The following is a 16,366-nucleotide window of genomic DNA, read 5'->3' on the forward strand; positions in this document are numbered from 1 at the left end:
GATGGGGTTGGGATAGTGACAGGGGTAGTGAGAGTGATAGGGGTAGTGAGTGGTAGTGATAGGGATTGGGATAGTGATAGGGGTTGGGATAGTGGTAGGGGTTGGGGTAGGCCTGGTCGTAGTTGGGGGGTCGGGGCAGGGAGTAGCAGTAGGATAGGCAAGGGATAAGAGTCGGTGGTTGTTTTAGAGAAGAGAGGAAGCTGGTTAGTGAACAGGACTGGTTTACGTGCAGTGTGAGTTGGTTCTAGTGAAGGAGAGCAAGACGGGAACAGGAAGGCGAGAGCAAAACCATAAAACTAAACCATTTTTATTGAACCAGCTAAGACCCACAGAGCTACGAAGCGACCCGGCCACAAACGACGACCGACATCAAAACCCTCGAGCGCCGAGGCATGTGCCGTCAGGTGGACTTACAGAGGCGGCGGGCGCCGGCTGCTTGCTCAGAGCGACGAGGGCGGGCGCCGGCGGAGACGCCGTCGGAGCCGGCCCGGCCGGCGCAGGAGCGGCCGTGCCGGCGCCGCCCCGGGGCTCCTCCCTGGGCGCAATCGCCGACGGGATCTCGCGTGCCCCCCACTGGGGGCCTGGCGCCGGCGGGGGGTGGGCGGGCGCCGGCGAGGCCGGCGTGGGCGCCAGCAGCAGCAGCGGCGCAGGAGGAGGAGGCGGCGGAGGCGGCGGCGCGGCCCCCGTGTCGCCGGGCCGGGAGACGGGGGTCTCGTCCGGCTTGGCTGGCGCCGGCTGCGGTGGCACCGCCGCCACCGTGATCTTGGCGTCTCTGCGGGGAGGGGGTGAACGTTGTTCCCGTGAGATGCGGTAGCGGCGCACGACGGCAAACACGCGACGCGGTGCCGGAGAATAACGGACAGAACCATAACACGCGGCGTAAACACGCTGTTACACGATGGGTTCCCCAGGGAGCATCGGAGTTTAAACAATGAACCAGAGTGAAGCAGGGTGAACCAGGGTGTAGCAGAGTGAACCAGGGTTTAGCAGTGAACCAGGGTTTAGCAGGGTGAATCAAGGTACAGCAAGGGTGAAGCAGCAGCTGCTGCCAGCCCTGCAGATGCGGGTGGCGCGGGTGGCGAGGTTGGTGAGGGTGGTGCGGGTGGCGAGGGTGGCGGGCTGTACCCGGCGGCGTGTGGGGTGGTGCGCGCTGGCTGGTCGAGTCGCCCCGAGGGCAGGGAGAAGGGCAGGCGCGGCGGGGTCGTGGTCACGGTGGGCACGGACAGCGGCGAGGCCGCCGCGGCCTTCTCCTCCACGGGCGGGCCCTGCACTCCGCCACAACAGCACGGACACACGTGAAGCGTACACACACACAGGGTACACACACACACAGGGTACACACACACACAGGGTACACACACACAGGGTACACACACAAAGTACACAGTGTATACACACACAGTATACACAAAGTACAAGAAGACAAAGATCCCCCGTTTAGCCTTTATATACTTTTGGGGCAAGTGCTGTTAGCGAGCACCTATGAAGGCTGGCATGGTACACGAGGGGGTGGATGGCCAGCACCACGCCCGACAGCCTTTGTCTCCCTAGTAGCGATGTTTAGATAGTGCGATGTTTACATCGCCACTATGTAAAGTCGACCTAGGGTAGGCCCAGGACCAGTTGAGATATTCGGCACTGGTGTTGGCCGTGAGCGGGAATCTAACTCGGGGTCGTCAGGTTCGTAGCGCGGGACGCTAACCGTTGCAAAACCACTCCCCACAAAGACACGCATATAGACAAGCGATCGCGATGCGGCACTCACCCTGGCTGGCGGGAGGGCAGGTGTCGGCGTCGCGGTGACGGCCGCGGTGGCGGTGATGGCGGCGGTAGCGATGGATGCCGGCGGTCCCAGGGCGTCCGCCCGGTCTTTCCGCTCGGTCGCCTCCTCCGCTGGGCCCCGAGGTTCCGGCAAGGCCTCCACAGGGGCGGCTGTGGCGTGAGGACGGGGAGCCTAGGCGGACAGTTCAGCCGCGCCGTTACCGCCGTGACACTGGTAGCGCTTTGCCATATCAAGAGTCTCAACGGGCTCTCACCCGGTTATAGAGTTTATGAATGAACCTCCAGGGGCTATCCCCTGCTGGATGAAAGGGGCACCACTAGAAGGTGCTCTATACAGCCCCGAGTGAATTTTGGTCTACTCTTCCACGCCGGCCAGACGTCTTGGGAGAGGTAGAGAAGTACCCACACGCTGCACCCGCCACACGCGACCTGCCGACCGACTGCGACGTGCCCCGTTCACACTGCTGGATGGACAGAGGCAACAGCAGCGGCGACGAGGAAGATTCGAAAAATGTTTAACTGCCGTGCCGGGAGATCGAACCACTGACCCCTGGAAGCCCAGTGTGCTAACCATTGTGAATGATGTATGCCTATGTATGCTGAACTTCTTTCGCACCGTACGCAGCCAACCACGCTAAATCGGAGGTGCGCTTGCACGTGCTATCTGCCCATGGATCGTGATGATGATGATGATGACGAATGAACGAGTCCCAACGGGTCCTCGCGGGAGCTACGAGCCTCTGGCGGTCGTCGTCTTTGTGACCGTGCGGCAGCGTGGCGGAGCAGAGCACCGCTTTGAGAACACTCACCATCACAGTCTCGTCCTTTCTCCTCTCCAAGTAGTTCCCTCGCCTGAGATTCGGGAAACAAAACAACGTTAAATTAATCATCGTCGAAGAAATCACGTCATTTATTTATCTTTCACAGTCTCAGCCACCTTTATTAACTGGCTGCGTGTGATTGGACCCCAACAGGGAATCGTGAATCTGTTGCAGCAGTGTTCGTACATACGGGAGGAACCTGGTCAACAGAGGAACACCCAGCACACGTGTACGTGTGGATAATGCTCAAAAACCAGCGCAGATTAGAATCATGAATCCACTTGGCTCTAATGCCATCGCCTGGATTGACACAGCAAATTCTAAACTAAAGGTTCTTGAGATCAAATCCAGTTATGGGGGAGGGTAGAAGGGTCAACTCAGCCAATCGTCTCTCTCCAGTGTCAACACAATTTGTTCTTATTAGTCTTCACGCTTACCCAAGAAAGCCTCAATGAGCATCAAGAGGGTCCTGACAAGTTTTCGCAGCAGGGGTTGACATTGCTGTGTGTTATCCCAATTTAGAACATTTGGAGGTAAATGAGCATTGCGATGTTTGACCAATACCGGTAATGTTGCGTTTGTGTTTTGGGAGCGGTGGCATAACGATTTGCGCGCTGCGTTACGCACCCCGCTACGAGAGTTCAATTGATGCTCATGGCCAACAATGACGATCACCTAAATCAGTCCTTGGCCTTCCCTAATTCAACTCAGCCTCAAATGAGTACTGCGGACATCAGCAAAGGCGGTTGGTGTGGTGCTGGCCACCCGCTCCCTCATTGGTGCTCGCTAAAAGCACTTGCCCCACAAGTATGTGAAGATTATATGGAGGATCTTTGTCTTATATTCTTGGCTCTTTCGGTAAAGTCACGTAGAAGGGAATTAATAAAATAATAAATAAACTATTAAATTATCACAACGTTTCGATTGCAACACAAGCAATCAACATCAGGTGTAAAAACCTCAGCAACAAAATAAAAAAAAGTGGCGCACAATAAAGGCGCCCGAGTCAGGAATGGAACCCAGGATCTTTGCGCCCTGTGAGCCTCAAGTGTCACCGCTGCGGAACGACGACCTCGGCGCCGGTTTTTTCCGTCGTCCCCCCAGCCCACGCGGCCTCACCCAGGCCTGGCGTAGGCTGTGGCGTCCCAGGGCTCGGCGCGCCGGCCCAGCAGCGGCCGTTCGAACGGCGCCTCCGCCGGCGGTCGCCTCTCGCCGTCCGCGGCGTCCCGGGCCATCGCGGGGCGGTGCAGCGACGGCGCGGCCGACGCCGAGACGGACTGCGGCGGTGGCTGCGGCTGCGGCAGCGAAGCGATGCGGGGGGCGCCCATCGGCCCGGAGACGGCGGCGGAGGGAGGAGGAGGAGGCGGAGGAGGAGGCGGGGGGCCGGCGATGGAAGCGCCGACGTAGGGCGGGCGGCGGTCCGGGGGCGCGGTCTGCACGAGCGACAGCGGCACCACCGTGCCGCCGTCGGCTTTCACGTAAGGGCGGCTCGGCGGTTTGTTGTGGTTGTTGTGGCTCCTGTGGGATTGCGTCGTGGGCGGCGACGATTAGTACGTCACGTGCGCGGGAGCTTCTAGAGCTGCCTCACGTGGAGGGCCCTTCCCACTAGCAGTGGCAACGACGCGCAATTGCAGGGCTGAGCCTCCGCCGGCACATTTTGTACACGAGCACACATTTTGGTATTGCGGCAATTCTAACAGCGAAGGGCTGTCACGAAGGAGGTGCCGCCGATGCCGTGTTTCACAGACGACAGCCCCGCACAGCGTCACAGCGGGCAGCGGCGTCGCCACGCGACTTACTTCCTCCTATCCAATTAAGCAGTCCTTGGCTTCTGAGGCTAATTCGTTCCCGTTCGTAAGTCGAACGGTTTGAAAGTCGGAACACAACGATGCAGTGCATTTAAATGCCCATACGGTCAGTGATGTGAAATGTGTGACGGTTCAAAAAGGGAAGCATAGTTAAACTGGTTAAATCTCGCGGAGGTTTTCTCCTCTGAAGGAAATCGTTCCACTGTTCCGTTTTCAAGTGCGAGTTCGCGTTTTAAGTCCATGTTATTTTTCTATATTTCATGGAAGCTGGTACGTAAGTACGGGCCATCCGTAAGTTAAGGACTGCCTGGAGTATATTTTCGAATTTGGAAAATATGGGACCGTGACGCCAGCGGCAGACACACGGAGCCAACTCATTAGCAAACAATTCTACGGGATCTCTTAACGTCCCGCTGTGACACAGAGGGCAATGAGCAAGGGTCAACACAAGCATCGAGTGAGTTTGTGGGGCATTGTATGTAAGTTGAACTTCTTTCGCACTGTACGTAACCAACCATGCTAATCGGAGGGGCGGCATCTTAAGCCGGGTCCAGTGGCACACCGTGGGGATGGCAATCGACGATTAAGCCGGCCAAGCCCATCATTTCCTTGGGGATGATAAAACCAGCACCACTTCACAGCGGTTAACCCCATGTATGTAGGAGGATGGCCAGAGATGGCAGCGCCAACGTAGGGCGGGCAGCCTTACGTTGGCGCTCCCGCATCTGCGATTAGCGCGGTGGGCTACGTACGGGAAGTAAGAAGTTCAACGTAAATACGTACGTAGTAGCCAACCGCGCTAACAGGAGGTGCGTGCGTAAGTGGGTGCTCGTGCGTGCGACCGCCCACCTCTGTCTCGGCGCATAGTTGCGCACGTTTGGCTGGTTCATGCCGCCACGCGGCTTGATGAGGATGGGACCGGTGAAGCCGTTGAGGAACCCCGAGCTGGCGAAGGAAGCCTGCACGCACACACACACACACAAAGATCCCCCGTGTGGCCTTTAGTAGACTGTTGGGACAAGTGCTGTTAGTAAGCACCGACGCGATATTCGCACACAAGGGGGTGGGTGAGCAGCACCGTGCCAGGCCACCTTGTTTCCCCAGTAGTTATGTTTACATATGGCACAGCTGCTTATTTGAGGCCAAGTCGACCGAGGGGAGGCCTAGGACCGGTCCAGGTTGGTGTGAGTGGCGACCGATCTCAGATGCCTGGGTTAGTAACGCAGCGTGCAAACCACTACACTAAAAACACAAACAAGCACAGATCCCCCATTCAGCCTTCTTCAAGCCGTAACACACGAGAGAAGTTTTAGGATAACCCGCCGCAGGCCATTGTTACCGGTGTGTTAGCTGAAAACACCTGGTGGACCGTAACACTGTGCGTGTCACTGTGCGTGTCACTGTGCGTGTCACTGTGCGTGTCACTGTGCGTGTCACTGTGTGTGTCACTGTGCGTAACACTGTGCGTGTCACTGTGTGTGTCACTGTGCGTAACACTGTGTGTGTCACTGTGTGTCACTGTGCGTAACACTGTGCGTGTCACTGTGTGTGTCACTGTGCGTAACACTGTGTGTGTCACTGTGTGTGTCACTGTGCGTAACACTGTGTGTGTCACTGTGCGTGTCACTGTGCGTGTCACTGTGCGTGTCACTGTGCGTGTCACTGTGTGTGTCACTGTGCGTAACACTGTGCATAACACTGTGTGCGTAACTGTGCGCGTCACTCTGTGGAACACTGTGCGCTGTGTGCGACATCCACGCAGCTCTGGACAGCAGAATGGAGCTCTTCATCTGCAGCACCGGTGGGCTGGAACAGTCGGCCAACTGAAGTCCACCCGGCCATAAACAAATTATTTGCTTTTCAAGACCCCACTGAAAACATTCATTTTCTATTCTGTTTGGTTTTAGTAAAAATTTCTCTACGGAATCCACGCTTCCTTCACAGCTGAATACGATGCCTGGACACACTGGATAGGCGTGAAAAAAGAGCTTCGTGAAGCTCATCGGATTCCTCCAGTCTAAATAAAACAAAGATTCTGCCGATTCTGATTCTCATCTCCTGCCACATGGGACCAGGGGGGGTGCGGGGGGGGGGGGGAGATCGTGGTGGAGGGGGGGGCAGGGGGAAGAGGTGGTTCCAGGTGGGGCGCCACCACTCACCACGGGCGGCTGGAAGTGCGCGGAGGGCGGCCAGATGTGTGGGTGCGGCGGCGGCGGCGGGCCGACGGCGGTGCCGTACACGGGGTACTGGTGGTGCGGCGCCGAGCCGTACATCTGCTGCGCGAACAGCGGCGTCACGCTGGCAGGGGCAGGGCGGGGGAGGCGGCGGCGGCGCCGCCTGGGCGGGCACCAGCCCGGCCTCGGGCAGCGCCGGCAGAGGCTTCGCCATGAAGGGGTTGACGGCCAACGGCTTGGTCTTGATGCGCGCCTGCGCGCGTGACGGCGAACGCCAGGGGAGGCACAGCAGCGGTTACGAGACGCGCGGCCGGTGGCTAGGAGATGTTAACTCTCTCGCCTGGTCTACAGCAGGTCGTGGGTTTGATCCCTACCCGGACGCCTGCTGCTGTATATTTGGGGTTTGCGTGTCTCTCTCTCTCCCCGTGGTCGCGTGGATTTTTCTCCGGGTCCTCCAATTTTTCCCGCCACAGCATTGCGATGTTTGACCAATACCGGAAATGTTGCGTTTGTGTTTTGAGAGCTGTGGCATAACGATTAGCGCACTGGGTTACGCTCCTCGCGACCCGAGTTCAATTCTTGCTCATGGCCAACACCAAATGGCGATTATCTAAACCAGTCCTGGGCTTCCCCTAAGTCGACTCAGCCTCAAATGAGTACCTGGCTGCGATGTGTGAACATCATCAGCACCGGGGACACCGGGAAAGGTGGTCGGTGTCGTGCTGGCCGTCATTTGTGCTCGCTAACAGCACTTGCCTTAAAAGTATGTAAAGATTATATAGAGGATATTTGTCTTAGTTTAACTATGGGAGGAAAACAGAGAACCTGGAGGAAACCGACGCAGAACTGCCACTGCGTTGAGCGACCATTTGTTACTTCTGATAAAGAGCTACATGGCTCGGTAGGCCTTACCCGGGTAAAATAAAAATGTGCATAGTTTAGTAACACGCCGTTCTTTCAACTGCCGTTGTCGGGAGATGGAATCAATCCGGCCAGAGGTGTGATTAGCCATTACAGCACTGTGGCAGTTCCGTTAGTTTCTCAGGAGGAAAGGTAAAACCGTGATTGTTTAATGCTCCAGACAACTCCATGTTTGCGGCAAACCTGTTGTTTTTCATGCGGCTAGAGGTAATGTAAAAATCGAAAATTTTAACAACCCTAATTTACTCTTCAATCAAATTACAACCCCTGGATTGTGGCAATTCATCAGATTCTGAGGGCGGGGCAAATCATTATAGACAAGAATCCCCGCTGACGACTTCAGTGTATTAATTACACAGGTGCAGTGCATTGTGGGTAATGCATGTCGACCCACCATGATTGGTTTTCCGAGGAACACCTTCACCTCCTCCCGCAGGTACTTGTAGGCCTAGCCGACACACACAAACATACAGTCTGCTCTTTATAGGCCATATTCAAGTCGTAGGTAGGCCCGATGTTGCCAAAAGTGGAATTAAATTAATTAGCGGGGCCGCATGTTCCACGCCCACCTCAGGAATACAGGAATGCTACCGGTCATCTTGAACACATTTTGCTGATTTGAAAATCATCTTGTGCTACCGTTGTGCGGTGATCAGTCGTGCTATTATTTTCCGTTGCATCAGGAACTAGTTCTACACGTGCCAGAGATTCCATATCAAGCAATACTTTATACTGTGTAGATCCGACCGTGACGCGGCTATAGGCCGTGAAAGGACGAGTTTGGGTCATGGGGAGACATGCGGGGGGGGTAGGGGGGAACGAGAGGCCCATTGGAAGATAAGAGGACGAGCGGGGTGGGAGGGGGGGCTCGTGAAACTGACCCGCTGAGCGTCCGCCTCCGAGTCGAAGGTGATGTACCAGCTGTCGTTGTGCGCGAACTCGTAGCCCACGTAGCCTGGGCAGTGCTCGCCGTTGAACAGCGCCTCGATCTCCTGCCGGGCGACAAACAACTGGATAAGAAAACGAAACCCCCGGGGGGCCCAGCGGAGGGGGTCTCGGGCAGTGTTCTCTACCTTTTGTCCATTCCACGGCACGCTACATTCCAGCTTGCTTCATCTTTGCGGCACGCCGTTCGCTCAACTCGCGCATGCGCGACCAAATATCGCTGTGGGAACTGAGAAGGCCGGAGGTGGGGGCTGAAGGCTGTCCTGCTGCCGTGCCGCTCCGCGAGAGGCGGGCTTGCGGGTGGGTGGGGGGGCGGTGCCGCATCGGCCACTGAACGGCACGGAGGAGGTCGCCTGTCCGAGCTTGCGAACAAAGCGAGGCGCTTTCTTTTCCTAGAGTTCCGGCACACCGGCGCTGGCCCTAAAGCTCATACCCAGGGCACCACCGCTCGCACGAGCCCGACACACTTCCGTGTCACGCATCGTCAGTTAAAAGAGGTTTCTGTAACTCTCCAGAAACGCCGACAGGTTTTATGACAAACGCATTGTTTCGGCACGACGTCAAGGGGCCTGTGTTTGTGTAGAATGCGGTGCGGTAGTGCGGTGTGGAGGTGCGGTACCGCGCCACGGTGGTGCGGTGTGGTGGCGCGGTAGTGCAGCGTGGCGGTTTGAAGGTGCGGTGGTGCGGTGGCAGCGGGGACAGCCTCGGTGCCCACCTCGGGTGGTGTGCTCTGGGGAACCTCGCGGAGGATCACGATGCAGCGCTTGGGCAGCACGGGTCGCACCCTCCTGCCGGCCTCGTCCACCTGCACCAGCGCCGATGCTGCAGGGCACGGCGGGCGACGTGAGAGTTTAGCGTCACGGCGCAAACGCTTGAACAGAGCGACATAGAAACACGACACCTTCGCCGATGATCTCGTCGAGCAGCATGATCCACCGTCACGCAAACTACGGTCATCCTCGCAGCAGTGGCGGCTTTCGGCTGACCGTCGAGCAAAGGCGGTGGTCACCGCATCGCGCGCTTTCAGATGCGCTTCTGCGGCTGTCTGGAACGATCTTCCTTCCAATATTAGGAAGGAACTCGAGTTATGCACTTTTAAATCATCGTCTAGATTGAAAACTCAGTTCTTCATAACTGCTTTTTGTGTTTAGCTTGTTTCCTTCCCCCGCACCTCCGATTAGCACGTTTGGCTACGTATAGTGCGAAAAAATGTCAACATACATACATACCGCCTCCCGTCTAACACACCACCATCTCCACAACAAACAGTACATAGATAGAGAACGAGCACTTAAAGAGCGACGTTAGCATACAATGAGCGGTAAGTTTAAGGCTTCCGCGACAAGTATAACTCATAATAAAGCTTTTTGGGTTAGATCGCGCTATTATGTGTCGCAATCCTCCACCACCCGACATGACCAATCAGTAAAAAATGTCTCACAATAACAAAACACCAATTAGTTACTTCTTCAGCCCACCGGTGTGTTTGAAGAGTGAATCCACGACATTTAAAATTTGCGTACGACCTCAACAGCAGGTTTTGTACCTGTTTTAAACAGTTTTTTGATGGTCGGTGTTGCCGCCCACTGGACTCTGGTATTAAAGTATTCTCAAGGGGCCCGATAGGATGCAAAGAGCGCCTTTGGGTGCGAGGCGTAACGCACGCCTCACGTCCCTTCCACCTTGTCGCCTACCCGTCATGCCCCCCCCCTCTCTTCTTTTCTGCACCACGTAGGCTGCACCACGTAGGCTGCACCAACAGCACTTGCCCAAACAGTTTGTGAAAGAACACGCGGAGGGATCTTAGTCTTTGTGTGCGCACAAGAAACGACGCTAGTGCGACCGATGTACGGGGCTGAGCTCACATCGCAGCACGTCCGTGACGAGGTTGATGTCGGATGTCAGCCTCTTGACGAGGTTGAAGTTGGCGATGGTCTCCACGGCAACAAACTGCTCGCTGTCCATCTGGGAGAGCAGGTAAGCGTCTCCAGCCAGGTTCTCTCTGGGTTCCCAGACACAACAACAACAACGGCCGCTTACCATCGACGTGCTTTTACGATTCATCACCGCCGTCGTTAACACCGCAACGACCACCACCACCGTCAACGCAGTTAACATCCCCTCCACATCATTCTTTATTGCCAAAATTAACACCACCTTCGCCATCATCCTCATCCACATCGTCACCCTAATTAACATCACCACATTCACCACCGCCAAGACAATTTTACGGCAATCAGTGACAATAGTTGCTGTACCACGGAGGCAAATGTGATTGCTGCTGCCGAGTGGGAAGCTGGGATAGCAACTCGGTTCACTGTGCAGCGTAGCGCTAACCCGCTGCACCACCGCTCCCCACGCTCAACTGACCCGGACCGCTCATCACCAACACTGCTGCCCCCCGGCGTCATGCAAACACCATGGCAGCCGGGGCGGCGTCGGACTGCCGCGATCGCCGGCGACAGAGGGCAGCCTTCAGTGGCGTTGCGAGCGGCAGTACCTGGAGAAGTAGTACTCGAGTTGTTTCTTCAGCGCCTCTCTCAGCGCGGAGCCGCCCTCAGGGAGGCCCTCCGAGTCCGCGGCCTCAGCTGCAGACACAAAGACGCACCAACCCCCCGTGGTTATACGGACCGCTGGGGCCAAGTGCCGTTATCGAGCACCTCGCGAGGCACGATGGGGTGGTGGTGTGGCTAGACCAGGATGCCCTCTGTCTCCCAAGCGATGGTCATCACACACCACAACAGTCAGCCACTGAGATACATTCGAACAAACAGGGCCTAAACAAAAGCATCTACAAAGGTTTCCAGTGAAGCCAAGTCGTCGATGTTTATTTAATCGCAGCTTTGGTTCCGGATTGAGTTTAGACGTAATTGCGAGGGCTAAGTGATTCTAGAATATAAGCGCTTCGACAGGATAAACGGAATATCAACGGAGCTGATGCTGTCGAGTGGCCTCTTCATCCGCACTACAATACTAAGCTATTTTTATTTTACCAAGGGCCCATTGAGCTATAGAGCTCTTTTTTCAGAAGCGACCTGGCCACAAATGATAGCTCAACGAGGTGGCTTGCCACGTGGAAATTTATCGCAGTCAAATACTTTAAACGCACGTTTCTAAATGTGGAGAGAAAACCGGAAGACTCGCAGAAATATCCACGCGACCACGGGGAGAGACATGCAAACTCCAAATGTACGAAAGGTGCCAGGGTTGGGATTGAACCCACGACCTCATGTATACCAGGCGAGGCAGTTGACAACCTCGCCACCGTGGCACCCGCCCTTCCCCTTCTCCATTGGTCGTGGCGCAGTTCCGCAGTACAGCCGTCAGCCGCCAACCCCGGCCCACTAAACTCACACCCGGGCCCACAGCGCTTGACTTCTTTTGTTTGTTTCCGAGGCGTGCCGCACAGATCGCGAGAGCTCGCTGGTGCTCCGTGGAATGGAGAAGCGCCGATGCTCTAAAGGATGCCGGCAGCAACGGCGTGTCCCAGCCACTGGACGCAAGTACATTGAACTTCTTACGTGCCGTACGTAGACAAAAGTGCTAATCGGAGGTGCGGGGGAAGAACTTACACTCGACACAAAAATCAGTTCAGTGGATCTCCCAAATGGAAGATAGTTTCATCCCCACAAAACACTTTACTACAACTAAAAACAACAGGGAGAGATGCAATCATTGGGCACGGTGGTGTAAACGACATGAGCCAGGCACAAGCTGGGCTTATTTAGTAAATTTCATAAAAGCGTTTTTTTTTAAGATTTTTTAAATATATTTTATTGTTTGAACAGTTCTGCTTTGAGTTGCCTATCAACCCCACACCACGCCCCTTCCCCACCCATGCCCTCCCCCTCTTCCCCAGTTGTCATCAGTGTTGCGAAACAAACATAAAAAAACAGAACATTGTTTGCGGTTAGGTAGAGGAATTGCTGACTGGGCAACGGGGCCCCTTAGCATTCCATTACGCCAGTACACACTGTAAACGCAGATCAAACACGGACCATCCCGCAGAGCAAGCACTCAATTTTTAGCACCCCCAACACCCTCATGCCCCCCCCCGACCCCATGCCCCCCCCGACCAGTAACAGCGAGCACAACAGAGAGGTCACACGGACCAAGAAACTTTACCCGCGCGGCACGCTCGCGGCTAAACTTTTCCCAAACGCAGCGGGCAAACTTTGCCACGGCGAAGCGACTGCCCCAGGGGTGCAGCATGTCGTCGCGATAGACTCAGGGTGGCAGTTTCAATCAATAATGCCGCTTCGAATGGTAGCTCCTCCAGCGACTGTAATGGGTCACGTAAAGTCATTATAAAAATCCATTATATATCACTGCTCTGATTGGACATCACAGACTATTAGTAAAGAACAGATCATCACTACGATTGGATATTATAGCCTAGATTATCACCGATTGGATATTACACTCCATATTAACACTATGATTGGATATCATGCAATGTATTATTACTATGATTGGACACCACGATTTTAACCGCTATTATTGGATATAACGAATAATTGGATACCAAAGATTCTGATTTTCAGACAAATATTCATGATACAATTGGACATGAGAGACTAATAGGCTAGAATATATCAATATGCTTAGATATCATAGAATAGATTATCACTGATTATGTATGACATAACAGATTAACACGACAACTAAATATGATAGAATAGTAATCACGATGATTTGATTTCACTGTTTTAGCTGCAGTTTATTATTATTATTTATTCTCCCTCTCTCTATCGCCCGAGAACCACGCGTGGCACGTGAGCCACGGCTTGGCTGCCCCCCCCCAAACACCCCCCCAAGGAAACAAAACAAACCACAGACTCTTACACGCGTCAACTCGTGCACACATCATGATATCAAGCTTCAGGATATCCGACATGAAAACGACCCGCGGTCACGCTTCCCAGTGATTGTTGGTGTGGGCAGCAAGAAAATTCCCCGCCCTGAGTATCACTGTCAGCCAATTAGTGAACTTGGTAGTCTGTTCATAGACAAACGCAGCAGTACAATTACTACCACGCATGTTCTTTCTCAGGGCTCTCAGTCTTCTAACCCTTTCCCGTTCCTTCCGATGACCCGGAACCAGAGATGTACGCCATCAGAACGCAACCGTAAAAAAAAAAAATATTTTTTTTTCTGTACCGAGGCTCCCACAAGGCCAGGCGGGAGGGCGTGGCACAGTTTGGCATCAGCCATCGTAGAGTGCAGTCGTGCCGCTAGTTCTCTATAGTAAGAATCTCTTTAAACACGACGGCGTTACGCCTCTTCAAAAAAAATTAACGCCGAACCGCTTGCGCGTTCCGAGATTCAGCAGTGAACGTGACAACCCACCCTGCAATTTGAAGTCGTCTCGGAACGGGAGAGGGTCAATAACCTCACTAAATTGAGCTGGGATAATCGTTGGTAGCGCCGGCTCCTCGCCGCAGCATGGCTACCGTTGCTGCCTTTGTCGCACGTGTGTGGCTCCTCCTCATCGCACCTCCCGAGTAACTCTCTCGCTCTCTCTCCCTCGCTCGCTCCCAAGAGTGAGCACGAGTGAGCGCGAGTGAGCGCGAGTACTGTGCCGCGCCACATTACGAGTTGAAATTACTCACATATATTTTTTAATCATCTAAAATTTGCGTCTACTTTCAGGCTAATTAGCCTCGTCAGGTCCGAGTTGGTCTCGCTCTGGTCTGCAGTGGGGCGGCCGTAATAAGTCACAGGCTCGATGATTTAATCAATTAAATAAATAATGTGCTTTGTTGACATAATACATTTTATCGCCCGAATTAACCCTGGACGTGGGCAGTGCCTCTAATAATCACGGTTGGCTACGTGCGGTGCGAAAAAAGTTCAACATACATACACGCTGGATGTCGAGCTAAAACCAGGCCTGTTGATTGTTCCCCCATGAGCCATCACCGCCGTGAGGGGCACGAGGCTCCCACCAGGTCACTGTGACCGACTAAGACCCCTTGCCAGTGATGAAGGCCAATCAACAACGGCTCAAAACACAGAGGTGGCGGTGGCCAAATGGCACGGGGGAGTGATAGCTGTGTCAGAGAAAATTAACCGTTCCAGACGAGATGATGGGTTCAACTCCTGGCCTAACGCCAAATTATTTGTGTGTATTGCATGGGTGCCAATGTGCGCGATGTGCGTAGTGTCATGGAAACCAAATTGTTTATTGGGGTGCCAGTGTATGTGGTGTATGTGTGGTGTAAGTGTGCAGTATATGTGTAGTGTACGAGTGTGGCATGTGGGATGGGTACCGGTGTATGCGGTATGTGTACGTCGTAAGTGTGCAGTGCATGCGTGTAGTGCGTGCGTGCAGTGTGTGCAGTCCGTGCGTTTGTGCAGTGTGTGGGTGCAGTGTGTGCGTGCACTGCATGTGTCTAGTGTGTACGTGCTTGTAGTGCGTGCGTGTGTGTGTGCGTGCATGCAGTGGATCTCTGTGGTGTTCAGGAGGTTAACCACGTAATGTATGACGATGATCTGGTAATTGCTGCTCACTGAGAGGAGGCGTTTGAGGCGCTGCTGCTGAACCTGGAGCTTGCCACTATGAGGTGGGGCCTTACCATCAGCCCCACCAAAACTAAGCATCTACCTGGGTATTTTGTACCATCGGGCACTCCACCCCCACAACTCCCAATTGGGGCAGTTGTGGAGAGAGTGGAGAGTTTCCCCATACCTGGGCAGTGTGCTCATGACCGGCTCTGGTTTGACAGCAGAGGTCTCACTCCGAATCAGTCGAGCGTCATTATCTTTTCATCGGTTGCGTAACGCTGTGTGGAAGCTTCCTGGTCTGTCGCTCCGCACGAAGCTTCGGGTCTTCTCGGCCAGTTATTCCCTCCCTTCTCTACGCTTGCGAAACGTGGACCCCCCTAATGGAGCATCTTCGCCGATTGGAAACATTTAGGCTGGCCTGCCTACGATCCATCCTGGGTATAACCAGGCTGGATTGTGTGAGGAGTTCACAAATCCTTGAAAGATCTGGGCAAAGTCCCATCGGTGAGCTCCTCCGGCAGGCAAGGCTGCGTTGGCTGGGTCATGTAGCCCGCATGCCCAGTCACCGCATGCCTAAACAACTTTTGTTCGGCCGAATAGAGGGGGCGAAACGGGCGCGGCACGGGCTGGAGAAGAGATGGAGTGATGTGGTACAGGAGGATGTGGAGCTGAGTGGACTTGCCGATTACTGGTACCAGCAGTGTCAAGATCGGCCTCTGTGGAGGAGGCTCGTGAAGGACGCTACTGGGCAGTTGGAGGCAATCGCTCTCCAGCAGCAACGGAGGGGGGAGGAGCGACGTTCACAACAATGAGCGGAGCGCCGGGTAGGCTAAACCACAGCGAGTTGGCACAGTAGGGGGCACAGGTGGTGCATCAGCCGTGGCACCTGGGTTTGCCCCGTGACCTCCTGTCAGAAGGCGTTCAACACTTCACGTGGTCTCAACATGCACCTAGCCTGGTACAAGCGTCGTTGTGACGTCACCGCCACTTAGTGGCGAATGGCGGCTGTTTTTGTTCAGTGTGTGCGTGCAGTGCAGTGTGTGGGTATAGGTGCGTGTGTGGGATGGGTACCGGTGTGGGCTGTGTGAGCGGCGTGGGTGGTGGCATCGCCAAGCGCCGGCGGTGAGGGCTGCCTCATCTCAGCCTCCCCATTGATGTGTCGGCATGCGGCTGCAGTGAGGGGTGGGGGCACAACCAGCACAACGCACATTGCAACTCTATGTGAAGCGCCGGCCACACGCCCGCAGCCAGGACATTTATTTGCCCCACCGGCGCCAGGCATCAATTGGCTGCAGGGGGTACACGGGCGAGCAGCCGAGTCCCCCAAACGTAATTATCATTGCCGTCCTCCGGCGCCACGACCATCGACGCGCGTCGCCGCCGCCACCACGAAAATCCGCGGCCCAGC

The 16,366-nt window shown here is 54.9% G+C and overlaps 1 protein-coding gene across 3 annotated transcripts in view; it reads right to left on the reverse strand.

Annotated features, from left to right (window-relative positions):
• The window catches only part of LOC133358340 (basic proline-rich protein-like), a 37,588-nt gene that overhangs the window by 3,886 nt on the left and 17,336 nt on the right, over positions 1 to 16,366 (reverse strand). For 2 of the 3 annotated variants that reach the window (XM_061576614.1, XM_061576615.1), the window contains exons 3-15: positions 16,030 to 16,128; positions 10,952 to 11,039; positions 10,317 to 10,453; positions 9,167 to 9,273; positions 8,388 to 8,498; positions 7,901 to 7,954; positions 6,571 to 6,838; positions 5,261 to 5,370; positions 3,723 to 4,121; positions 2,592 to 2,634; positions 1,766 to 1,954; positions 1,126 to 1,265; positions 415 to 772 (exon numbers count right to left, since the gene is read on the reverse strand). In XM_061576614.1, the coding sequence (XP_061432598.1) occupies positions 415 to 772; positions 1,126 to 1,265; positions 1,766 to 1,954; positions 2,592 to 2,634; positions 3,723 to 4,121; positions 5,261 to 5,370; positions 6,571 to 6,838; positions 7,901 to 7,954; positions 8,388 to 8,498; positions 9,167 to 9,273; positions 10,317 to 10,453; positions 10,952 to 11,039; positions 16,030 to 16,128 (2,103 nt within the window). Of the gene's footprint in view, positions 1 to 414; positions 773 to 1,125; positions 1,266 to 1,765; positions 1,955 to 2,591; positions 2,635 to 3,722; positions 4,122 to 5,260; positions 5,371 to 6,570; positions 6,839 to 7,900; positions 7,955 to 8,387; positions 8,499 to 9,166; positions 9,274 to 10,316; positions 10,454 to 10,951; positions 11,040 to 16,029; positions 16,129 to 16,366 lie in introns of those variants that run through there. The other variant, XM_061576616.1, reaches the window with a different exon arrangement.

Source organism: Lethenteron reissneri, chromosome 61 (genome assembly GCF_015708825.2).
Source record: "Lethenteron reissneri isolate LAM-NWPU_2019-01 chromosome 61, ASM1570882v1, whole genome shotgun sequence".
Classification (NCBI taxonomy): Eukaryota; Metazoa; Chordata; class Hyperoartia; order Petromyzontiformes; family Petromyzontidae; genus Lethenteron; species Lethenteron reissneri.